The sequence below is a fragment of the Dendrobates tinctorius genome, unplaced genomic scaffold (genome assembly GCF_039654945.1).
Source record: "Dendrobates tinctorius isolate UK_male_01 unplaced genomic scaffold, ASM3965494v1 ptg000272l, whole genome shotgun sequence".
Classification (NCBI taxonomy): Eukaryota; Metazoa; Chordata; class Amphibia; order Anura; family Dendrobatidae; genus Dendrobates; species Dendrobates tinctorius.
Genome location: NW_027361939.1, coordinates 579,969 through 607,077, shown reverse-complemented (window position 1 = coordinate 607,077; position 27,109 = coordinate 579,969). Strand labels below are relative to the sequence as shown.

The 27,109-nt window shown below is 45.8% G+C and overlaps 1 protein-coding gene across 8 annotated transcripts in view; it reads right to left on the bottom strand.

Moving 5' to 3' along the window:
• Positions 1 to 27,109, bottom strand: part of RASSF2 (Ras association domain family member 2) — a 77,260-nt gene that overhangs the window by 20,536 nt on the left and 29,615 nt on the right. For all 8 annotated transcript variants that reach the window (XM_073559502.1, XM_073559498.1, XM_073559504.1 and 5 more), the window contains 4 exons: positions 24,785 to 24,871; positions 20,668 to 20,743; positions 18,185 to 18,336; positions 4,426 to 4,517 (listed from right to left, as the gene is read on the bottom strand). In XM_073559502.1, the coding sequence (XP_073415603.1) occupies positions 4,426 to 4,517; positions 18,185 to 18,336; positions 20,668 to 20,743; positions 24,785 to 24,843 (379 nt within the window). In that variant the 5' untranslated portion in view covers positions 24,844 to 24,871. The remainder of the gene's footprint in view (positions 1 to 4,425; positions 4,518 to 18,184; positions 18,337 to 20,667; positions 20,744 to 24,784; positions 24,872 to 27,109) is intronic.

Below are 27,109 nucleotides of genomic sequence, written 5' to 3'. Positions count from 1 at the left end.
ATAGTTTTATGGATTTTTTGACTGCTTCTTTGTTTGGTACTTTCTAGTAAATGTGCAGTTGTCCTGCATTTGTCCTGCTTCAATTATGTGGATCATGATATATGATTTATATTATTGATCCTCTTTTATGGCCATTACATATCTTTGATACTTGGCCTCCACATATAATATGTCTATTACTCTTTTACTACCTTCTCCTAAGGTGTAGTGCCCCACCATCCAGGTAAGGTGGGAACTCCTGACCACGCTCCACACCTGCATTCCACACACAGGATAGTTCAGTGGGGCCATCTAACAGCTTCAGGCTGGGGGGTTGCAGAGCACCCCTCGTGGAACCCTGCTTCGTAACACGAGATGTGCTGGGAGGTGGGCGGAGTTAGATGATATAAAAGAGAGGGAAAGTGTAGGATTTCAGGTCAGTCTGGGAGAGACCCAGAAGGGGTCAGTCTGGGGAGAGACCCAGAGAAGAGAGCAGGCTGACAGCAGGTCAGCCTGAGAGGAGCTCAAGGCGGAGGAAGGCAGTCAGACAGGAGAGGCTGAGGACTGGTCTTAGTGGAACGAGCTTCTCAGGGAAGGAAGAGAAAGAGAAAGAGACGTAGACTGAAGACTACAGATTCCATAAGAGAGAGATAGAACAGATCGGAACGAAGGAGAACAGAGAGGAGGAGTGGGTTGGATAGGAACCCTGCCTATAGGTTCTCAGCACAAAGGCTGGGGCCCGGTCCCCGAGGTTGATTGGATCTTTATATCCGGCAACAGACACCGGAGGAGTAGTGAGCCGCTAACGCCTTACTCCCACCATAGACTTGGGACACAGCAGCAAAACGGATAGAGAGCCGGGACTCAGGAGAGGAGTCCCCGAAGCAGGCTACAGCTGTCTGTCATACAAGTAGAGACTAGGAACACCTAGAGAGAGGCATTCCAGGGTAACTAAGTACTGGAGTGCTTTGCACCTAAAGGCGCATTTGAGGATTCGTTCAGTGAAGGTACATATTGGCGGAGTGTGGAAGGGAGAGTCCTGTCCTGCCTGGAGGTTGGCTGGAGCCCTGACCTGGAGAACACAGTACGGAGGCAGTGGTGTGAACTGCAAACAGTGAGTAAACCTTTGGAACCGCATACTCCGGTGTCCTCCAGTTATTCCCGCATCGCTATACATGGGTAACATCTACACCATCCTGTGCCTCTCCTCATCCATTGCACCTACACTGCCCTGGGACTACAGCTCCACCTGTGGGGAGCTATACCTTCTCTGCTGCACCACACCATCAGTCCCAGAGGATCTGTACGCAGCATCGGCTATCACCTCACTTGCCAAATACCACGGGTGGCATCACGAACTATACCAATAAACTCTAACACCTTTAACACCACCGCCATTGATATTGGGCACCCAGGGCCACGGACCGGGTCACCACTGCTGTGACACATTCCCCTGACACCGGCCCGGTACAGAGTACCCCTCAGCCCTGGTAGGGCGACCCATAGACAAAAGACCGAACTTTTTCTTGTAAAGAGAACCTAAAGATAAAAACAAAATGAGCAAATACTCTGCAGTCAGTAAATAAATAGCAATGGTACATGTAAATGCCATGGGGTACTTAGTTGATATAGTTTTGATGAACAAAAGCCATCCCACCACAACAAGGTGTACCCCAATCGGGATGGTATCCAACTGTTGTAGTTCACTGTTGTAGACACCCACCCATGGAACGCTATGTAAACTAAATAAACAGCCCCCCTCCCCAAAAAAAGCAATGCTAACTAAGTACCCCATGTTATTTACATGTACTATTACCATTCATTTACTTACTGCAGGGCATTTACTTATTTTGTTTTTATCTTCGGTTACGCTTGTTAAATGTCCACAATGTAAATGCACGCATTGCACTTATACAAACATGTGCTCTGGCTCAAATTTTTTTTTGTTTTTGTCTTTCTTGTAAAATAATTCAGATAATACTCAAGTTTGTGCCTCGACAAGAGTAAAGACTCAATGGTATAAAAGATTGTGTAGTGTAGTGCTTTCATGATGCCAGGAGAGAGGAATTCCCAGTTGGGGACATCCTGTAATTCTTGTGGCTCCAGAAAGGACGCCATTCACTACCCAGGATAACCGTAATAGAGTACTGTCATACAGTATACACAGTATACAAGCAATCATACCAGTACTGAACTTGGCTATATAACATTTTTAAACGTTTGTCTAAACAATGCTACCAAAACCATAAACTGCAAAAAGCATAAACTACATAGTGCCTGAGTAACAGCGCCACACAATGCCTAAGATAAGAATTACCACCAGTCCTTCCTCAAATTATGGTGTGCAGGAACCGCAAATTTGGAAAGCTGTAATTGCTTTGTGCCGGAGCATTTTCCGCGGCACACTACACCGGTGGCACCCGTGGTCATGTTTGTTTAACAACAGTTCTCGCTTTTGGCTAATATTTGGATGTCCTCCCTGATGTTACTGCTCAGGCTTCTTGTTACATCCAGACAAGACTTTTCTCTAAAAATCAAAATTGTTCACAGGCTCGGACTGGCCTGCACGAGAACAGGAGAATCCTCCGGTGGGCCCCTGTGCAGGAATGGCCACCAACCTCTTATATGACCAGTACTTGGCACAATACACTTGATTTACTATGTGTGGACAAAAGCTGCAGTTTTTATTCAACAATCAACCCATTTTATTGCTATAGAAATTTGCGAACGAGGATAAAGTCATATTTGCATGTAGCTGAAAAATGGGTGTTGTAGGGTTGATGTTACTGGTGGGCCCTTGGCACCTCAGTCTGACACGGAGTTCATATTGGACTAGAAGTGTACCCTGGTACTGTGTCCACCCTAACCCTACCCCTGGATTCTGGGCGTATGGCTGCCAGCAGCCGAGCGGTGAGTGTGTCAGATCGTGGCATCATTTGTGTATCAGCTCGGTGTTACTTTGTATTGGTGTCCCAGGTCTAGAGAATGTCCTCGGGTTGCTATCAGCACACAGGTTCAGCAGACAAGCAGCGCCAATGCTAGAACACATTGCTGAATTATTCACATGCCCAGGATATGACCAGCTGACACCATGCATAATTCATGAGAAGGCCCAGCTGTCACTGTGACCTTCTAATGAACAAGTTATCCCAATAATGCTTGTGTCATGTGACAGCAGCGCTGCCTGACTGCCGCCAGCCTTGGCAAACTAGACAAGCCACTCAATTGTAGTTTAAAATGTATTATTTGTCTGTTGCAATTTGGAACATACAGTTATGTTAAAATACAAAACTCATATAAATATGATAAAAAAATATATAGTATTCACAAAATATCTATTAAATTTAAAGCTAAAAAACAAAATCACAGATGGGCCATTTCCTAAAAGTAAATGCATTTATCAATACGTTAGACCAGGAGTCCCCAACTTGTGGCTCAGGATCCACATGTGGCAGCTTAGTGCATTAACACCAAGTCTAACAAACCGCTTTGAGCAGATCTCCAGATGGTGACTTTTGTGAGCCGTATATATATACTGCGGTTTGAGAAAACGCAGCTCCCGCATCGCCGTATATATACGGCGCATGTCATGAAGGAGTTAAAGCGGTTTGTTATCCTGCTCATTGCTTGCTGCAGAATAACATTCACTAAGAATCTGTAACTGAGCTCATTCTGATGGGGAGTTTATTACCCTCATCTGTCTTTTTCTGAATGGAACTCAAATTGCAAAAATACATTTTTAGCCAAAACTATAAGGCTGTGTGCACACGCTGCGGATTTTGCTGCGGTTCCGCAGCGGTTTTGGCCGCTGCGGACCCGCAGCAGTTTTTGCTGCGGTGTACAGTACAATGATTCCCTATGGGAATCAAAAACCGCAGTGCAGACGGTGCGGAATTTTCCGCGCGGATTATCTGCGGTTTTCAATCCGCAGAAAGAATTGACATGTCAATTCTTTCTGCGGATTCCCCTGCGGTTTGCCATCTCCTCCATTGAGGAGATGAAAAACCGCAGGGCAAAACCGCAGAGCAATCCGCAGGTAAAACCGCAGGTATTTTGACCTGCGGTTTCACCTGCGGATTTTACAAAATCTGCGCGGATGATTCCGCACCTAATCCGCAGCGTGTGCACACAGCCTAAACATTTGAACTTACCGTACCTCACTCGTCCTTAGGGTGTCCATATACCGTAATTTTACAAAAAAAAAGAAAAAGATCTCATTCTCCCAATCAAGATCCCATACAGAAATTTCTTGCCATGCATTGAAAAAAAAAAAAAAAAAATGCACTCCTCTTTCTGGGACATTTATATTACTGGTGACTTGATATGGTAACGAGCCTGTGCCCTCTTGGATACATGGGTTGAACCTCTAAACCCCCTATATAGTTAGAATCCTGGGGAAATCTTAAGACGCCCAATGTCCACCCATCACATGGAGACTCAACGTACCAACAGTTGGGGTGTCCTCCACCTCTGTGACCTGGAGGTTCTCCACCTCTGTCACCTGGATATCAGGGATGGTGGCTGGCTGAGACACTTTTCTGGAAGAAAACAGATTTAAACAAATTTATTGCTGATATGCAATGCGTCAAACTCCAGGAAACAGAATTATACACTATATAGAGTCCATCAATGCAGCATTAGCCAAGTATATTCTTTAGCCCAATTCACTTTTATTTTGTCGGTGTGGTACCATTGATTTTATACACTGTGAAAAGAACCCATGGCCCAAAAATGGACGTCAAAAATCAAAACAGGAGTTTTTCACATCGTATCACTCTAAATTTCCACAGAGGAATATCACAAGCCCAGAGATATTGTATCTGAACATTTACTATGGGCCACGCATATCATGTGTCAAAGCTGGTCAAATTCACCATTTTTTTTTTGTGATATGCCAAATGCCTAATGTCTATGCTGTTCTCTTAATTGACTCCCGACAGCAGATGTCAACGGAAAGAATGGTCCTTTATTTCTGCATGATTTGGCAGAGGCTTTTTTTTCTCTGCCCACTGAAGAAAAACACGTCCACTTGGCCAAGAGTGATGGAGAGTCGGGAGGAGTCGTTGTAGGCCAAGACTCATTGTTGGATATACACTCCTCAACATAGAAATTGCAACACGGAGAAAGAGAACTTGTGGAAGTATAGAAATCACATAATCAATAGACATGTAAGGGTATGTGCACACGCTGCGGTTTTGCTGCGGTTTTGGCCCTGCAGAACTGCAGCAGTTCCGCAGACATGGTACTTCACCATGTTAGCCTATGGGTTTTCAAAACCGCAGTGCTCACGCTGCGGTTTTTTACCTGCGGAAAAGCTGTTGGTTTTTTTTCCGCAGCATGTCAATTGTTTCTGCGGATTCTGCTGCGGTTTCACACCTTTAACATAGTAGAGGTGTGAAACCGCAGGGCAAAACCGCAGACCAAACCGCAGGTCACTTTACCTGCGTTTCCGCGGGAAAAAACCCGCAGCAGAATCCGCAGCGTGTGCACTCACCCTTAATATGCAAATGATAAAAAATGGAAACATTTTTAAAAAACATCTCTATTTATTCAGTGTCAAGAATGAACGCCACGTGCAGAAATACAGGCACTTACACACCTTGACTGCTATCAATGAAGTTATTAATAGTTGTCTGAAAAATGTTCTGCCGCGCTGAATGCACTTGGGCACACAAAACAGCTATAGGGTCATTTCTCCAAAGAGTCCCAGGAACTCTTTTTTGCAAGTCCACATGATGCTCATACTACCTTGAGCAGCCGGCATGGCCTAAACATGGTACCATAGCCTGACTCATTTCCATATTTGTCTCCAATTGTGCACATCTGAGATATCATTGGTCGGAACGTGATAGATGCTACTGTGCCGGTGTGGCCGCCAGCGCCATTTTGATTAAGATTTTTTTTTTTCAACAAAACAAAATAAAATGAATAGATGCATATTATACATTGTATCATGCAACAGCGCAGACGCCGCAACCCGCACCTGCATGATGATAGTTATTTTTTAGTTTTTTAAACAATAGTATATTCAGTATGGTAAATAGGAGGCAGGTCAATGAGTGATCAGTGACCTGTCATAAGCCCATACTGATGCATGTGTAAGCAGAGCACCACATAAATCCCCCACACACAGGCCGACCCAAAGTACCAGAATCTCAATAACTGAAAATAAAGATTAAACAACCACCACAAAACGGATTTCATTAACCCAGGTATCATTGTAATCAGTATAACGGCGCCAACCTGACACTGTCTGTAGTTTACTCAGGACAATCCTGCTGACAGGTTCCCTTTAAAGAGAAAATGCCGGCAAAGTTCAGATTGTACCAAGAGAGCCCTCAGCGGTCAGCTAGGGGGTGCTGTGCTAAGGGAAGTTAAATCTTGGCTTCCTGCTGAACAGATACTAGACAGGTTAAGAGTTACACTTGAAACAAGAACCATGTCAAAGTTAAGGATGTGGAAAGACAGCAGTCCGATGAATCTTTAAGAGACTTTGCCCTTTATGGCTGTGTATTTAGGTTGCGAATGCAGTGACAGACAGAAGGCAGAGCAAGAGTTAATAACTTTACTTTAACAGGGGATACTCCACGCAGGGAGGTAAACAGTTAAATGAGGGAATAAACGGTTCAACTTGCAAAGGATATGCAGAGTTCAGGAACAATGAATCAGGTAACGGCAGTTCTTGTGAAACACCTAACGTGTCAGAAGTTACTCAGACTGTGACTCCTGCTGGGAAGTCAATTGCGCCAACAACGGCTGGCGCGGTGCTTATCCAGGAAGGTCCTATAGACAACGAGGATCCGTCTTCTGGCGGCAGCAGTCAGTCTCCGCTACCTTCCACTGAGCCCCTAGTCCATAAGTTGATGCGGCCAAGACAATTAAGGCTGCAGCACTGTCCGGGTCCAACATAGACCGGCAAGTATAAACTGGCAAATCAGGGCGCAAGTGTCTGTCCCATACCCGGTTTCTCTTATGTGGCACATGCGCTGTACTCACCGACACGGAGCATATGACGCCTTGCTCTCTAATAGTCCCCGGGCACCCTGCACCTCTTTCTATCAAGTCCCCAAGGTTGGCGGCAGGGGATAATGGACGCAGGCCTGCGCAGCACCTGTGCTCTGGGGACGGAGCACTCCTCTGAACCTGCTGCACACCGCCTGCCCATACCAAAACTGTCTCTAGACCACCGAGTCTGGGACGACTTAGTGAATCCTGCTTTGAGCAGGAGGTTGGACCAGATGGCCCAGGAGGTCCCTTCCAACTCTACCTTTCTATAATTCTATGATTTTGTCTGTTGTAGCAATGGCGGTTCGGGTGCGGAGCGCGCTGCCTGCCCTGCTGCTCTCACGCTGACGGCGGGGGCCTCTCTGCAGATTCACGCGCTTTCTACCTCAGCTTCCAGACGGGTTCTCTGACTAAACACGCCCCCTCTTCTTGGGTCATGGGGCCCTGTCCTATTCCCTCCCCCAGGCAACAGGAAAGGCAGCCTCAACAGTTCCGGTCCCGGCAAGCAGGTTCCCGCAGCCCGGACTTCTCCCTTACACTCCCCCTCTCCTTTAGCTTGCCATTCCACGGGCGAGAGTCCCTTCATCAGACATTCACACTCCTCCATTTCTCGCACCATACGCTGCCAAATAAACTGGTCTTGGTCATAACGAGTAGAAGGTATTTCAGCCATCGTCCGCTCAGCACGGCATAGTTCAGTTTGAGTCATTGAGAACGGAGAACATCCGGGCTAAATGGAGCAGCCATCTCTGGAGTTCCAGACCTACGTACTACCCTTGGGCTGGCAGGCAGCGAACTATCCATTTCAGAGAACGAGACAAGTGGTTCTTCCTCATCACACACACAAGAACCGTGGGAGCGAGCATTTCAGGGACACTTGGCACTTTCTCCCCTCCTTCGGGTTGAGTCTCATAAAGGAGACCATTGGATCCAATTCGGTGTTTCACCCAATTCACCTTCACGCTCCTGAAGAATGCCGACATCTTACTGTAGGCAGACGACGCCTTCTCCATCACTTCTCGACGTCCGACACCATGGCTCTGCCTTGCTCTGGGTGAGGCCTCCCCTCCACTCACTGTACTATTTCTTCTAGGTACCGCGTTCTCTCCAGTGAGCATGACCTTCAGAGGGGTGAGCGAATCTTTGTCGTCAGCGGTTTCAAGTAGGGCAACTCTTTGACAGGTGCCCCATTTTCCCACAAGTCCAACACTCACTTCTGTGCCTGTCTGGTGGGCACTTCGGTCTGGGTCTTCATCCTCCAGGGGAGGCATACCCCCTCTGTAATCGCTCTTCATCCCAGGATACGGGATTAAATTCTGGGGCTGCTTCTGAAGTTTCTCTTATGCGCCATATCTCTCCTCTAACTTCTACTATTTCTTGCCATAAGTTACCCCGGGGTATAGGATTGGTCTCCAGGGTGACAGCGAGGGCTTCTTTCAGGCTCCCTATTTCTGCCCTCATTTTCCGCATTCCCTGCCGTAATGTGAGGGACCAATCCGACTCTTCCTCATTCGAGGTAGGTATTTCACGGCTCCGGACCATCCCTGCCAAGGCTGCAATCCCTTGCTCCCGCTTCCTTATGCGTGCTTCCATCCCAATTTCTGCAAAAGTCGTACGCAGCCTAGCACGCAGGCGCTCCCGCAAAGCTTGCTTAAGCATCGCATCTCTAAAGCCTGCCACTGGCTGGTCCCTCAGAATTATATCAGGAGGCCCTACACCTACGTCATCCCTCTTAGCGATCGCAGCGTGGATCTCCTGTAGCGCGTTCATGTATTGAGTCACGGACTCCCCCTCCCTTGGACACAGCTAAACAAGCACATGCACAATTCTCCAACGTCCGTGGGGTCCCCGTGCATCTCCTCTAGGATTTGTAACACCTTGGTAAAGGTGTCTCACTCATGCAGGGGCCGGAATATGATGGAGCACCTCGCCTCTCCATCCAGGGCCATCATGGCAATGTCTGCCGGCATTGCAGGGGTCATGGGGTGCATTCTCAACATACCCTTGACCTGTTCAGTCCAGTCCCATAGTAAAGTGTTGCTCCCTGTGAACCTTGGGAGGTCGCTCCACATTGCCCCCAACGGTATGCTGGCCCTTGGGGCACCCACAGCCGCTTGGTCTGTCACTTCCATGCCTGTGGACTGCATCCTGCTGACTACGCCAAGTGTAAGCAGGATGGAGTGATAGACAAAAGACAGAGCAAGAGTTAATAACTTTACTTTAACAGCGAGATACTCCACGCAGGGAGGTAAACAGTTAAATGAGGGAATAAAGGGTTCAATTTGCAAAGGAAATGCAGAGTTCAGGAACAATGAATCAGGTAACGGCATTTCTTGTGAAACACTTAAAGTGTCAGAAGTTCCTCAGACTGACTCCTGCTGGGAAGTCAACAGCGCCAACAACGGCTGGCGTGGTGCTTATCCAGGGAGGTCCTGTAGACGAGGATCCGTCTTCTGACAGCAGCGGTCGGTCTCCGGTATCTTCCGCTGATCCCCTAGTCCATAAGTTGATGCAGCCGAGACAATTAAGGTCGCAGCACTGTCCAGGTCCAACGTAGACCGGCAAATATCAACTGGCAAATCAGGGCGCAAGTGTCTGTCCCGTACCCGGTTTGTCTTATATGGTACATCCGCTGTACTCACAGACACGGAGCGTACAGCGCCTTGCTCTCTGATAGTCACCGGGCAACCCTGCACCACTCTCTCTCTCTCAAGTCCCCGCAGTTGGTGGCGGGGGTTAACGGATGCAGGCCTGCGCAGCACCTGTGCTCTGGGGATGGAGCACTCCGCTCAGCCTGCTGCAAGCTGCCTGCCCACACCAAAACTGTCTCTAGGCCACCAGGTGTGTCTACTGCAGTCCGTCGCAGCGCCGGCAGTTCGGGTGTGGAGCCCACTGCCTGCCCTGCTGCTCGCACGCTGACAGTGAGGGCCTCTCTGCAGCTTCGCAAGCTTTCTACCTCAGCCTCTGGCCGGGTTCTCTGACTAAACATGCCCCCTCTTCCTGGGTCATGGGGACTGTCCGGTTCCCTCTTCCTTCCCCCAGGAAACAAGGAAGGTAGCCTCAACATTTCCGGTCCCGGCAAGCAAGTACCTGCAGCCTGGTCCTCTCCTTTACAGCTGTGTGCCTCTCTGGCTACCATTACAGTAAAGTTCAACTGGTTTTACTGTTAAACAGCCTCCTGACTCTCCGGTTTCCCTCCACACCACGGGAAAACGCCACAAACCACCACAACTAAAGAGGGAACTGTAATGCCTGCACTAACCCCCACACAACCACAGAAACGTACCCCGATTTCACTCGCTGGACCACCAGGCTACGAGGATAGCCACCCCTGCCACTCCATGTGACAGCAAGAAGGATCAAACTCATGCCCTGTGTACTGGGTTATCTGCGTTCTGGGTGTCACACCACGCCATGGAACTCCTCGGACTCCATGTTCCTAAAACCTGATTATTTATCTGTCACTGCAATTTACTTCAGTAGCCCAATTCTTGACCACACCTTAGTGAGAGCTGAGCAGATTTTGTTAGGTGAAGTCCTTCCCCCTGAAGAGCTGATGGTCAATAGCACTTTCATTTCTTGGCAATAAGTTAGTGACCCCACATAATTAAAATTCAAAGGCGATTTATGACTCGTGATGAGAATCTGACGCCTGAGAGGAGGATGAGATGAGGATGGTAAGTAGAAAGAAGCCACATGATTCATCCTGCACTAAAAGCATCGGGACAATGCAGCTAAAGCAAAAAGGTATATGTCCTTGCTCACCAGCGACTACTAGCAATGTTGTGCCAAGATACAGCTAAACACCATGAAAAGTACTAAACTTGCTTTAGTTCTTAGATTTGTGTGTTGTCCAGCTTAAACTGATCATGGGAAGACATTCCTAAGTACAATAATATCAACAATACTCCAGAGGTTTTCTAACACGTGGTCTTACTCTTTGTTGTGTTTGGAGGAAGCATCTGGAATGTAGCAAAGTTTTTGCCAAAAGTCTTAGATCTGTGAGTCCAAAGCAACTTCCATGTCTTTTAGCACTGTAACTCTGTGAATGTCTCATGAATATTACAGAGGGCTAGAACATGGGGTGCATTACTGTAAGAAGCAATGTCTTCCTTTAACCAATTAATGTGGCAAAATCGCACTTACCGTTCTATGGCTGTACTGGCATCGGAGAGATTGCTGGTGCTGCAGCTTCTGCTTACTAATGTTATAGAGAGCTGGTCTGTCCCTCTCCACAGGCTGCAGACCTGATTCTCCAGCCAGCAGTGAACACTCATATGAGGAGCTGCTCTACAATGACTAAACTCTATTGCTGCCGGCCGGAGAGGTCAAGTACAAGCAGGAGAAAGAGCGTCAAGAAGCATAAGTTGGACCAATAAAAGGCTACAAGTGCAAAGCCAGGGAACCAGGAAGTTACTCCATAAATATTGGAGAGAGGGCCTGGTGACAGAATGTTCAGGAGGGGACCACCAAGCAATGAGGTGTGCCAGTGGCACAAGTGTGGCCAAGGGTCTGACCCAGAATAGTACAGCCATCTTAGTGACTGGTGTGAGTGTGGGCCTCAAGGGTACTTGAGACGGGCGATTACCTGTGGACAGAGTGGGTGCTTTACCCAGTGACAACACAATACCTGGTGTGTCAGGAAAAAGGGAGATAACAAGTCTGTAGAAGAGAATCTTGTATTGAAACATTATGAGCTAAAATACTTTGATATTGGAACACTGTACGTAAAGCAAAAGTTACAGCTTACATGTTGTGCTGGGCTCTGGTTGTAGAGAAGTTACCATGTAAGGCTAAGCAGGAATGCGGGATGCAGTGACAAGCAGGAGGCAGACCAAGAATTAACTGGTGTTTAATACAGGGAATACTCCATGCAGGGAGAAAATAAGGGATGTATGGGGGGGTTAAGGTTAAAGACGAGACGTGTTCAAATAACGGGTAAACTTATCAGTCTAATGTTTCCAGAGGATGGAGGCTTGGAGATCCCGCGGTGACGTCGTAGGAGACGCGTGATGTCTCTAGCCTGGTGCTGGAGGAATGTGAGGCATTGTCTCCTGACAGCGGCGACGTATCCTGTCTCTCCTAGGCGTAGCCTTGCGGTACCAAGGCGAAGTGTCCATGGAGGAGGCGTTTGTGGCGCCGGTGTAGAAGGATGGAGGTCAGCGGTGGGGACCAGGAATATCCTGGCAGTCTCCGCCTGTTTACTCCAGTCAGGCCTACAGTGCGCAGTGTGGACAGACAGCAGTACGGTACATCTTCCCAGTATCAGAGGTGAGAGGGCCCACAGTAGTGCGCTGCTCGCAGTCTGGCTGTGCATGTGTCGTCCATCGGAAAAGTGGCCTGGTCTCCTGGTGTCGCACTGTGGAGAGGGAGTCAACCTTCTCCTGCTGCGCACGCCGTCATCCCACCAAAGACCCTGTTTTGGCGCGCTCCTTCCCTTTTATCTCTGACCCGCCCCCTGTAGTCAAGTGCAAAGGTCTGTCCAGGTCAGAAAGTGCTCCCCCAGCAACAATGGTGACAGCCTCAATAGTTCCAGCCCTGATACGAGAGAGGTACCACTAGCCCGGTCCATCTCCCTACAACCGTAATCTGCTAGACTGCGGAGGGTCCAGTAATTTTTGTTTGCCCTTTTACATGTGTGTGGCCAGGGCAGGACAAAGACAGAAGAGGGCCCTTGTGCTGGATCAATATTTTCACCCTTTAAAAGGTCAATAATACTTCTGTGACAGAAGCCACTTACTGCTTTGGAGGTGGTAGTGGGCCCCATTACGTCTTGGCACAGGTTGCACCAATGGTATATATCAACCCCTGTGTGTTGCATAGTTTCCGAATGAAATCCAGAACCCTTCTTAAAGTACAATTTTAGAAGGAATTTACCCAGAACCTTTAGGAAGAACAATCATGGTTTGTAAATAAAAAAATAATCTTTCAAAACATTCAGAAGTGTCATTGCTACAGGGTCCCTCATCAGTTGATACCAATCTGTCTGTAAGCGTCTAACTTTGCTCCCTCACTGGACAGGTGTATAAGTTTGTGTAATTTAGTGGTCATAAATACATATCAAAATTTGCAAGAGATATGTCCACATGCCCAATCTGGGCCACTGACAGAAGTCTGGAAACCATGTAACTTTAGCTTTTTGTCCCAGTACGGCCATAGAACAGCAAGTGTGCTTTTGCAAAATCCCTTGGTTAAAGGAATAGGATGCTTCGGGTAGGAAGCAGAGAGACATATAATACTTACCGTAATTCAATATAAGTCATGGAGTGGTGTAAGGGGCCGCCAGTGGAAACGTCACACTATAATTTGGCTCCCCAGTGATCACTCAATTGTTGGGTTATCAGATCACTTAGGCAACGTAAACCGTTATCGGCAACACATGATTCTGTATGCGTGCAGAACGATCATATTACCGATTGTTTTCTCTCACGCAGTGTTTGTTTGGTCTTGTGAATGGGCCATTAAACAAACGATGATAAACTTGTATGCAGTTGATCAGCGCTTGTTAATGGAGCGTAAACAGTTAGTCTTAGGGTCCCGTTACATTTAGCGATGCACCAGCGATCCCAACAACGATACGACCTGGTCAGGATCGCTGGTGCATCGCTAAATGGTCGCTAGTGAGCTGCCACACAGGCAGACTCACCAGCAACGCAGCAGCGATACAGCGATCCGCCGGGTGTCACTGTTACCTGTCACACCGCAGCAATTCTGACGACTTCCGCCTGCGTCCACGAGTTCAGTGTCGCCAACGACGTCGCTAGTCGGCCCCGAACACAGCAATGCCTGTCAGCGGGACGCCAACGACGAAAAAATGGCCCAGGACATTCGAGCACCATCAGCGATATCCAGTGGGGGGGGTGGTCGCAGGTACGTGTCACACAAAGCGAGATCACTGGCGAGGTCGCTGTTGCGTCACAAAAATCGGTGACACTTTAGCAATCTCGCTATGTGAGAAAGGCCCTTTAATTGTCCTTTAGGATACGTAAACACAAAGTTTTATAAACTTTGAAGTACTCCCTAGTTTTTCAATTAGAAAACTTTTGGTAAAACTGCCGATGGTAGTTTTTTTTCTTCGTTTTTTGCAGTGGTTTGGTTTTTTTACTTGTATGTATAAAATAATAAGCCGCTTCCAAACAGAAGCCACCTGAATAATGGGTCAGGTCACTTTCAACCACTAAGGCTGGTTTCACACTTGCGTTTTTTTGCGCTGTTTTTTAGCACAACGTATGCGCAAAAAAACGCACACAAACGCATGATGCGTTTTTTTCATGCGTTTGTGTGCGCAAAAAACGCACAGCAAAGAAAGCAAGTGTGAAAGTAGCCTAAGAGGGTTTGAAAACTTAAAGGCTGATAAAATAAGCTAAAAAAACTAAACATATACACAAGCAGGTCGTTTCTACATCGCTTTGCATATATTCATTCTTTTGGCAATTCTTTTGCACCTTTTCAGGCGGGTTATGGAAGGTACCCATCTGAAAGAGACATTGTGCCCGATACAGTGAAACCAGCGTTGTTCATGCTGGTCTTAATGAGGAGATGGACTGAAGTCAAACGCTCCTGATGTATGAGCAGGTGTACGCCTCTTCATCAATCAGGAGCATTGAACGAGTGGTGTACACCTTTATAACACACCACTTCAACCTTTCACTTACAAATGATGTCTTTCCCTCATCCTTCAAACATACCTCAATCACACCCATCCTCAAAAAGCCCTCCCTTGATCCATCCTCTGTGTCTAACTATCGCCCGATATCTCTTCTCCCTTACGCCTCAAAACTACTGGAACAGCATGTATATCTTGAACTGTCCTCCCACCTCTCCTCCTGTTCCCTCTTTGACCGGATACAATCTTGCTTCCGACCCCATCACTCAACTGAAACTGCCCTAACTAAAGTCACTAACGACTTACTAACCGCCAAGAGCAAGCGACACTACTCTGTCCTCCTTCTCCTGGACCTGTCCTCTGCCTTCGACACCGTAGACCATTCCCTCCTGCTACAGACTCTCATCTCTTGGCATCACAGACTTGGCCCTTTCCTGGATCTCATCATACCTAACAGACCGAACATTTAGTGTCTCCCTCTCACACACCACCTCCTCACCTCGCCCCCTGTCTGTTGGTGTTCCCCAAGGCTCTGTCCTAGGACCCCTACTATTCTCCATCTACACCTTTGGCTTGGGACAGCTCATAGAATCCTACGGTTTGCAGTATCACCTCTATGCCGATGACACGCAGATCTACCTATCTGGACCCAACCTCGCCTCCTTACTGACTGAAATCCCACAATGTCTGTCTGCTATCTCAGCCTTCTTCTCTGTTCGCTTTCTCAATCTGAACATGGACAAAACAGACTTCATCATCTTTCCCCCATCTCACTCTACCCCTCCACCAGACCTATCCATCTATGTCAATGGCTGCTTTCTTTTCCCAGTCCCGCACGCTCGGTGCCTTGGGGTGATCCTCGACTCTGCGCTCTCTTTCAAACCACATATCTAAGCCCTCGCCTCCTCCTGCCGCCTCAAACTCAAAAATATTTCCCGGATCCGCTCATTCCTCAACCACGAAACCACAAAAACACTAGTGCATGCTCTTATCTCCCGCCTCGACTACTGCAATCTCCTACTCTCTGGCCTCCCCTCTAGCACTCTGGCTCCGCTCCAGTCCATCCTACACTCTGCTGCCCGACTAATCCACCTGTCTCCCCGCTATTCCCCAGCCTCCCCCCTATGCCAGGCCCTTCACTGGCTTCCTATTGCCCAGAGGCTCCAATTCAAAACCCTAACCATGACATACAAAGCCATCCATAACCTGTCTCCTCCATACATCTGTGACATGGTCTCTAGGTACCTACCTGCACGCAACCTTCGATCATCTCAAGATCTCCTTCTCTACTCCCCCCTTATCTCTTCTTCCCACAACCGCATACAAGACTTCTCCCGTGCTTGCCCCATATTCTGGAACTCTCTGCCGCAACACATCAGACTCTCACCATCAACGGAAACCTTCAAGAAGAACCTGAAGACCCACCTGTTCCGACAAGCCTACAGCCTGCAATGATCCAATGATCCTCGGTCTACTGAACCACCGCACGACCTGCTCTACCCACTCCTACTGCATCCTCACCCATCCCTGTAGACTGAGCTCTCGCGGGCAGGGTCCCCTCTCTTTATGTATTTGTGTGTCCCTTGTCTTACACATGTTTATTATACTTGTCTATATTTACCCTTTTCACATGTAAAGCGCCATGGAATAAATGGCGCTATAGAAATGCATAATAATAATAAATAATAATAATAATAATGTGATCCTCGACACAAATTTTACTGCAACCCCTGATGGAGTAAGAATTGTCACGTAGGGACCGCCGCTGCTCATCATGAATTTGACAAGCTATGGTCTTCACGCCTAGTGCTGTTACCACAGTCGTGACAAAATTATGAGCCTTTTCAAAGCTTTTTACATCCGAATACTGGCATAAAAGCTTTTATGAATCAGGCGCTTAGTGTCTGGAGGAAACTCACTGGATGTCTTGAACCACGTTTCATCTTTAACTTATCTCAACATAAATTCTATAAATACGCAGTCATGTATAAGCATCTAAGTAATCAATCCGGTAATGGTGGCCTTGGTCTTCTTAGGTTATTATCCTATGTGATAACTGTGCTGCACAGCATGTAAGGCCTCTTTCAGACATCCGGTGTCAGGGGTCCGGCGGCGTGCGGCGAAAAGCCAGGCCGCCGGATCCGGCCTGCAGCGGTGACACCGGATGTACATGCGGCGCCTGATGCGGCTTGGAGGACATTTAAAGGAGCCGCAGCACCGGGGGACGAGAGAGCCAGCCGGAGAGAGATCGGGAGGCGAGAGAGCAGCCAGAGAGACAGCGGGGGACGAGAGAGCAGCCAAAGAGAGAGCGGGGGACGAGATAGCAGCCAAAGAGAGAGCGGGGGACGAGAGAGCAGCCAAAGAGAGAGCGGGGGACGAGAGAGCAGCCAAAGAGAGAGCGGGGGACGAGAGAGCAGCCAAAGAGAGAGCGGGGGACGAGAGAGCAGCCAAAGAGAGAGCGGGGGACGAGAGAGCAGCCAAAGAGAGAGCGGTGGACGAGAGAGCAGCCAAAGAGAGAGCGGTGGACGAGAGAGCAGCCAAAGAGAGAGCGGTGGACGAGAGAGCAGCCAAAGAGAGAGCGGTGGACGAGAGAGCAGCCAAAGAGAGAGCGGTGGACGAGAGAGCAGCCAAAGAGAGAGCGGGGGACGAGAGAGCAGCCAAAGAGAGCGGGGGACGAGAGAGCCAGCCAAAGAAAGGTATAAAGCGTATGGAGAGAGAGGGAGAGAGAGAGAGAGAGAGAAGGGGAGGGGGGAGAGAGAGAGATGCGCGCCGGGCACTTGTGGGGTTAAAACTCACAGTGCCTGGGCATGCGCTGTTGAAAAAGCTGGTCCGGCGCTGCAAAAAAACGTTGCAGCCAACGTTTTTTGCAGACGCTGGACGGCGCATGTTTGCCGTATCCGGCAAAACCCGGAGGCACCGCATGTCCATCCGGCACGATGCGGCGATCATTACATTCTATGTGAAAAAACCGGATCCAATTCCGGATCCGGTTTTCACAATTTTCGCCGCCTCGTGCCGGATTTAAAAAAATGGATGTGTGAAAGTAGCCTAAGAAACTACTCCAAAACACCGGCAAAGTTTTCAGTGAAGAATTGCTATATACAAATATAAAACAAACAAGTTTGGCCAAAAGTAGACACAAATATGCCTTTTTGTTTCAGGACAATGCAGAACATAAAATCTGGAGGACTGATGCCGATATTCAACAAAAAAAAAAATGGAAGTGGACAATATTTTCTATGTGGTCTCTAGTTCATAGATTCACCATTCAGGCTAATTAATGGCGGTGAAGAATCATGGAATGTCTCTCCTAACCCAAGAAACATTATTAATGTCCAGTCAGATTTTCAAAACCAGACTGACGACTCATTCACCAAAGTTTTCTGCACATTATTTTTGCTACTATTAGAAAAATAGCAGCAATCAAAGGGCAATAAAGGAATATATTAAGTTTATTATGACTGCGAGTAAAGCAGTCACCATGAAGCATCTACATAACAAGACCATTATTTCATGACTTGTGAGCTATACATACAGATAACAAGCCTCATGCCCTTATTATACACCCACAGCAGGCAAGGAAGCTATACTGACCCTTGACTGAGCAGGTTACAGCCTGAATGCCAAGATGTAGACGACGGAGGAGGGCGAATTCGTTCATTGTCATCTTGCATCTGAAGCCGAATCGGACGTCTCAAGCCCCAGAAGATATTTAGCAATCCTTCCACGATCAACTCCTCCTCTTCCTGTGAAAAAAAAAAAAAAAAAATCACCCCATAAATTTATGGATATATAGAAATATACAGCAAAATCCTTATAGCCTACCATTAAGTCAAACAGCATGATGCCATATAATCAGATTTATGGACCATGATCTAACTTTAGCAACTGTCAATTACAAACGAAGAAGGATGTGGCAATGGGCTCTTAAATCAGGCCAAGCCACAATCTTGATTGAAACAGTGCAGGAAAGTTAAAGCTGCACGTATTCTAGACAGTCCAGAAGGAAGCACACACTGTGCAATATATATCCTTGTCTGCACAGATTGGCGTGAGCAATATGTTTATATGTTAGGGAATTAGGATCAGGGTTACTTTCCATTAACATCTTTGGTAAATTTGGTAAAATAGAGATGGTTAGGAGGCATGAAAGAAACAACACAATGCAGAGTTCTAACAAAGTGTACATGTGAGGTGTGGACGACCGTTCCTCCTGTATAAATGGCTTCATTGTAAATTGTTTCTAGGGATTCTGGAGCTCCAGGAATACAATCTTCAACTTTGTGAGGGAAGCAGCTTGGCGATTCCCAGCATGAAGCGTCTATACAACCCCAAGATCGAACTAAAATGGGCAGTTTGACACTAATATACAATGTTCCTTTGAAAAGTAAGATTTTAATCAATAGCTCAATGAACACAAGTCATAATTTTGGAATCTTCAGTTTCACTCAAATTAGTTCATGCAAAAATGAATACATCCCACATCAAACGAAATACTAGTTGTAGTAGTTTATGACCTCCATGATTTTTAAGGACAGCACCAAGTCTTCTAGGCATAGGATAAACAAGTTGGCGACATATCACAACATTTATCTTTTTCTGTTCTTCAGGAATGACCTCTTTCAGAGCCTGGATGCTGGATGGAGGGTGATGGTCAACTTGTCACTTTGGAATTCTACAAAGGGGTTTGATTGGGTTCAGATCAGGAGACACTTTGCCACTGAATCACTTTCAGCCCTGTTCTTCAGAAATGCGACAGATGTGTGTTTTGGATCATTGTCATGTTGGAAAAGTGCACGTCTACTAAGGACACAGAGTGTTGACAGCTTTTTTTTCTTTCAATATAGAGCGGTACATCTGGGAATTCATGATACCATCAATGAAATGTAGCTGCCTGACACCAGCAGCTATCATGCAGCCCAACATAAGGACACTGCCACCACCATGTTTCACTGTAGGCACCATGTATTTTTCTAAATGTACTTCCCTAAAATGTCTTGGTATGTGGAAGCATTAAGATTCAGGGTAAAAAAAAAAACAAAAGAACAAACAACCCCAATATTGTTATTCCTCCTCCACCAAACTTTACAGTTGGCACAATGCGTACAGGTACATAACTTTTTCCTTGCATTCTTCAAACTGAAACTGGCCCATCAGACTGCCAGAAAGAGAAGTGTGTCTGATACCGCTCCATCCTACATTTGGCATTGTGCTTGGTGGTGCAAGACTGCTCAGCAATGGGAACCTAGACGCTCCTGGTACACATATTTTGAGCTGATGTCAATTCTACAGAAGGTTTGGACTCTGCAGTTATGGAGTTAGCAGAGCATTTGTGACTTCCCACTATGCGCCTCACTAAATGACCCCACTCTAACATTAAGCGGTCTCCACTTTGTGGTTGAGTTTCTTTGATTCTTAAGGCCTTCCACTTTTGTATAATATCACTCACAGTTGATTGTGGAAATTTAGAATGGAAGAAATTTCATGAACTCACTTTTTACATCAAAGACATCCCATTACAGGATCAGACTGGTATCAGTGAGATCTTCAGAACGAGTTAGAAAAGGGAGAGTATACGGCGAGTGGCTGTATTTATACACTGGAAAAATGGGACTGAATAAAATAAACTATGCATTCAGGGATTAAGACGTGTCCAATAATTCTGTCCTTGTATGTATATTTTTATATGTTTTCCTCCTCGAAATATATGAATAAATGGATAATGAAGCATTACACATTGTGAACACTGAATAGCCAAGACCAGACTGTGAACGAACACGCTCCATTGACAATGTGAATGAAAACACCCAGTTGTCAATCTGTACATACATTTCCCAGAGGAATAACAGAGGTAGATCACATTGTTGTGTTCTTTGAAAAGATTTTATATGGATTACAAATCTCTACTAAAACAGACATGGGACAAGTCAACGGTGTGCCGATCCTCGGAGAGATGGTGATCAGAAAACCTCTTCACAGTCAGTGCGGTTTTCTACATGTAAATCGGCTAACAAACAGTAAAATATTCATTCTAGTTGAAGACACATGCATCTTTTCACAGTGCATTATTTCTTTACCTCTCGATGTCTAAGCTGTAGGTTCTGTCCTTCATAATAGAAATTGTAATTCTTCAGATGTGCCAGCAACTCATTCCTAGAGGAGACAGATTTTGCATTAATAAATGTGTGAGCATACTGAATACTGCAAATCCCCAGATTTCTGCAGTCAAAACTGGGACAACTATATATAGAACAATATGTCATGTGTGTACCGTCAATGGAGGAAGGGAGCAAAGTACATCATGGCTGCAAGCTCCTCCATGCATTGGGCAAAGTAAATTGTCTCAGATCGACATTTTCATGAAATCATCTCCTCTCTGTGCCCAATGCAGATGTATTGTGTGAAGAGAGCCCACTGCTAAAAAAGTAGAATCACTGCTCGGAAACTTTGGCCTCATACGCAATGGTGAGTAGAGAAGAGCACTAATTGGTCCAGGACCAGAGAAAAGCACACAGGAGCACTGAGATACTGGTGTGGACCCGTTACAAGACCAATAGCCTCATCCACATGGGCATTGTAGGGATTCACGCTCTCGGGTATCCGCTTGCAACACAACGCCACAGGGTTTTATATCAGAAACGGAATCGTTTATTTTCACAGGTTGTACAGTACCCATAACAAAACCATAAACATCCCAGCATTGTCTGGGCGCTAATTAAGCAATATAGACCCTGGCTACTTCAGAGACAGTGTCAGTTCACACAAAACAGCTGCAACACAACCCAAAAGCATGATTGATCCACTCCCATGTTTAATGGTTGGAAAGATGTTCTTTTCCTGAAATTCTGTGCCCTTTTTTTCTTCACACATAACTTTGATCATTGTGGAAAAAGAATTCCATTTAACCTCATCAGTCCACAGGACTTGTTTCCACAATGTATCAGGCTTGTTTAGATTTTTTTTGCATACTTCTGACACTGAATTTTATGGGGAAGATGCAGGAGAGGTTTTCTTCTGATGACTCTTCCATGAAGGCCATATTTGTACAGATGTCTCTGAACAGTAGAACAATGTACTACAACTCCAAAGTCCTTTCTGAAGGTCTTTTGCAGTCAAGCGGGGGTTCTAGTTTGCATCTCTAGCAACCTACGAGCAGCTCTCTTTTGCTTGGTCTTCTAGACCTTATCTTGGCATTCACTGCTCCTGTTAACTGTTGCCATTTATTAATTACATTTCAAACTGAGGAAAGTGCAACTTGAAAAATCTTTGCTATCTTATAGCCTTCTCCTGCTTTGTGGGCCTCCATTTTCAAAGTGCTAGGCAGCTGTTTAGAAGAACCCGTGGCTGCTATTTTTTGGCACAATGTTAGAGGATGATGGATTTTTATAAAGCTGGGAAATTTGCATCACCTGGCCTTTCCTAATGATGATAGTGAACAAGCCATAACCCAAACAGGCTAATTAAGGTTATCAGAGCAAAAAAATCTCCAACGGTGCCCAAACTTTTGCATTGGCCCAGTTCCCTTTTTGTAATTTTTAAAATGAAAAAAACTGACTTTTTTTTGCCTATAGTACAAAGGAAATATGTCATCTTTATCTTTTGGCCTTTAAGAGATCATTTCATCTTCAACTTGCTTAACTGTTCAAAACAACAGGAATTTTGTCCAGGGGTGCCCAAAACTTTACATGCCAGTGTATATTGTCAAATTCTGAAGACAATTAGGGTCCCGTTTCACATAGCGACGCACCAGCGATCCCGATAACGATACAACCTAGTAAGGATCGCTGATGCGTCGCTACATGGTCGCTAGTAAGCTGCCAAACAGGCAGATCTCTTCAACGACGCAGCAACGATACGGCGATCCGTATAACGACCTCAGCAGTCGTTGGGACCTTGTCACACAGCAGCTATTCTGAACGACTCCCGCCTATGTCCCCGAGTTCTGCGTCGCCAACTAGGTCGCTTGTCGTCGTCAAACACAGCGATGCATGCTGGCCAGCGGGACACCAGCGATCAAAAAATGGCCCAGGACATTCAAGCACGATCAACGATATCCAGCAGGGGTGCCGGTCGCCTCTATGTGTCACACGTAGCGAGATTGCTGGCGCTTCAGCGATCTCGCTAGCGATCTCGCTATGTTAGACGGGGCGGAAGGAAAAAAATCCTTTCTATCCACAGACTGCGGATGAACAGACCCCAGGATAAATTACTATGTTGTGTACATAACTTTTGTACAAGTTATTTTATTTTTATCCAAAGTCTGGACCAAGCAAGATATAGTGGTACAGAATCTAAGGGCTGCAACCAGCAAAGCAGAGATGAAACTGCAAGCTCCTAAGCCGTAATGCAAAATTTTAAAGCAGACGCTTACATACTATATACCGTTGCCAAAAATGGTGTCTTTTTATATAGTAGAGGGGGGCTTGCAGGGCCCAAGCACAAGTACTAAGTATGTACCCACAATGATTAGACATCTCCTCCCCATACCAAACATCTGGAACATTTGCTAAAGCTACAGTAGTCAGATGTGATTGTGATGGTGTGATGTGGTGTGTGGGGTATCATTCTGTCTATGCTCATATTTTTACTTGTTTTAGTTGTCTTCTTGCTCTGCATCATTCTGTGTATTCCCCATTTGGTCTAGAGTCTTAATTACCTTTCTAAATGTCCGATAATTGAATTAGCTCAGTTACCATCAGCAGCCTGAATGTGTCCATGCCTCTTGATGAACCCCTGCTGACCTTTCCTGACTGTCTATTCAGGACCCCTCTGCTCTCCAAATGCCAAAAATGTGTACCCTGTAGTGCCTTGATCTCTGAGGCACTGTTTCTAAGTATAGGGGGCCTGAAATCCATCCAACCTACCTATAAGGATGGGGCCTGAGGATGACATTGAGACCAGCAAGATAGATCCTTTGAGATCTCCTTCTCTACTCCCCGCTTATCTCCTCTTCCCACAATCACATACAAGACCTCTCCCGCGCATCCCCCCTACACCAACATATCAGACTCTCGTCTACCATGGAAACCTTCAAAAAGAACCTGAAGACCTACCTCTTCCGACAAGCCTACAACCTGCAGTAACCACCGATCCACCAAACCACTGCACGACCAGCTCTACCCTCGCCTACTGTATCCTCACCCATGCCATGTAGATTGTGAGCCCTCGCGGGCAGGGTCTTCTCTCCTGTACCAGTCATTGTATCGTTTAAGATTACTGCACTTGTATGTATTATGTATACCCCTCCTCACATGTAAAGCGCCATGGAATAAATGGTGCTATAATAATAAATAATAATTATGCGGATGCTAAGGCCAGCACCCCAGAGAGACTTGGAGAAACCCTGATTACCCTAGAAAATACTGCTGGATGATTGGGACTCCTCTCCAGGGGCATTTATCCCATTGCTGGACTGTATCCACCATATTCCTGGACTATTTTGTCCTCTGTGTGGTTGATTGTTTTATGGACCTTTCGGTTTGCATGGAATAAAGGTTTGTGGGACTGTTCACTCATCTCTCGGTCTGTTGTTTGTGTGATACCAGGGTAGGACTCCGTGACAGTGATATTTGTTGGCGCATACAACAGCTGCAGGCTTATGCAAACAGCTGATGGCGCTGTGTTAAGAGTTGGTTAACGTGCAGTTCCTTTGTAGACTGTCCCGTAATGACCTCACAGCCTTGTTGGTTTCAGTTCTTTCTTGCATCTTCCATGTTGTAATAATTACAGAAAATGGTTGCTGTATGGCCCGCGTAAACAGTCCCTTTGCCCACAATGTCTGAGAGCTGATATTACTGCAGAAACAACTGTTCACACAAATGCATTAATAGCCACATGGTTTTCAGGCAACGCTGCGGTTTTGCTGCATTTTCTCCTATTGATTAAAAAAAATGCAGAATACACCAACCACTTAAATACCTAAAACCACACGCTAATCAGAAATCTTTTCTCTTTTAGAGGAATAAATACCATTGACCAGTGGTTTAATATACAGTTGTGCTCAAAAGTTTACATACCCCGGCAGAATTTTTGCTTTCTTGGCCTTTTTTCAGAGAATATGAATGATAACACCAAAACTTTTTCTCCACTCATGGTTAGTGGTTGGGTGAAGCCATTTATTGTCAAACTACTGAGTTATTAGAGTATACTGAGGTTAGACGATGAGGCCAGAAGGATTCAATAGGAAAAACTCACTTGGAAATGTACTTATCCTTCCCGCAGGGAACTAGTGATGTGTCAAGCAAATGCTCCATGTGTTCATCCCTTGGTTTATGGGAGGGCCTGAAAGAGAAAAGTATCAGGTACCCATAAATACTCCAATATCATTTAGGTCAGGAACATTCAGCATTCATATCAAGTGATGTCAAAGGAAGAGGGATCATGGTCGTTGGGCCGCATGATACAAGCGCTTTGGCCCAATTTATCAGAGTCGCCATAGTGCCGCCATAACAAGTCACAACTGGAAAACCATTATAAGGCTAGTTTCACACTTGCTTTTTTTTGCAGCGCGTTTTTCCCGCAAAAAAACGCATTGAAAAAACGCATACAAAAGCATACAACTGCTGCGTTTTTTTCAAGCATTTTTATGAGCATGCATGAAAAAAACGCAGCGTTTTTATGCGTTTGTATGCGTTTTTAGTGCGTTTTTACCGCGTTTGCGTTTTTTTCCAACATTAGGTGGCCCCTCACACTAACCCAAACCATGACTTTACTAACCCTAACCCTGACCCTAACCCTAACCCTGACCCTAACCCTGACCCTAACCCTTAACCAAACCATACTTAACCCTAATCCTGACCCTAACCCTGACCCTAACCCTTAACAAAACCATACTTAACCCTAACCCTGACCCTAACCCTGACCCTAACCCTAACCCTAACCCTAACCCTAACCCTGACCCTAACCCTAACCCTAACCCTGACCCTAACCCTTAACCAAACCATACTTAACCCTAATCCTGACCCTAACCCTGACCCTAACCCTTAACCAAACCATACTTAACCCTAACCCTGACCCAAACCCCAACCCTAACCCTGACCCTGACCCTAACCCTAACCCTAAACCCCCTTAACTAACCCTAACTCTAACCCAAACCCCTAAATTCCATGGTTAAAAAAAAAAAAAAACGCATATGCAAAAAAACGCATACATGAGCATGCCAGTGCGCACATATGCGCATCCATAGGCTATAATGGCCATTTTTAGCGCAAAACGTGCGCATATGTGCGCATGCGCTTTTTTGCAGGGCCAAAAAATGCAACATGCTGCGTCTGGAAAATACAAACGCACACCCCAAAAAAACGCAGCGCATGAAAATCGCATACATGCGCTTACAAGCGCGCAGGTATGCGCACCCATGTTAAATATAGGGGAAAAAACGCATGCGCACATATGCGTTTTTTTCCAGCGCTAAAAAACGCAAATGTGAAACCAGCCTTACACATGCGAAATATATGAGTATACCGCATATCTGAATAAGTGTTGATAACAAAACATCTAATTAAGATGAAGTGAAATCAACTGAAACTGGGATAGAACCCATATTTGTAGTCTTGACAAAAGCAGAATACTCAACTTATATACATAGTACAGGTATACTGGGTGGGAAATGACCTTTAATGGGTTGTCTGCCGAATACACTAGTTTTGAACTATTGACCTTATACATCTAATTTAAATGTCTTCTCATAGTCACTGTACCTAGTGGGCATTACACCCTAATTGCACAATAATCTCCTGTACTGTCACATTGGCCATGAAGACCAATCTGAGGACAGCAGATTATAGGATACATAGCGGGACACAATACTGTATACATTTTTTTTAGTTTGTTTTATTCCTCCTTTGATCTGTATTTATATTACACTTCAAGCAGTTCATAGGGTGATCTCTTCTCTGACATACAGAACCGTGCAAAAGTTTTAGGCAGATGTGGAAAATAAAAAAGCAAAGTAAGAATGTTTTCAAAATTACAAAAATAGAAGTGTTAATAGTTTATTATTAATTAACAAAATGCAAAGTGAATGAACAAAAAAACTATATCAAATCAATATTTGATAACTTGCACACAGTTTTTGAAGGAACTCGGCAGGGAGGTTGTTGTAAGCATCTTGGAGAACCAACCACAGATCTTCTGCGGATGTCGCCTGCACAAATCTCTCCACATAATCCTAGACAGACTCTGTGATCTTGAGGTCAGTGCTTTGTATGGGCCGTATCATCAATTCCAGGAACCCTTGTTCGTTTTAAAGCGGAAGATAGTTCTAAATGTTTTTGGGGGGCCATTGTTGTGTTGCATAATAGGTTTTTTTTTGTTTTTTTACAGACACCTTCCTGATGGTATTGCAGGATGGAGAAGTATATTCCGTATATTAATATATATTTCTGAGAATTGTGGACATTAGTGATGAGCAATCATACTCGGGTGCTAACCGGATGTCTTCAGTGTGCTCGATAAATATGTTTGAGTTCCTGCCCCTGCATGTCTCACAGCTTTTCAACAGCCACAACACATAGGGAT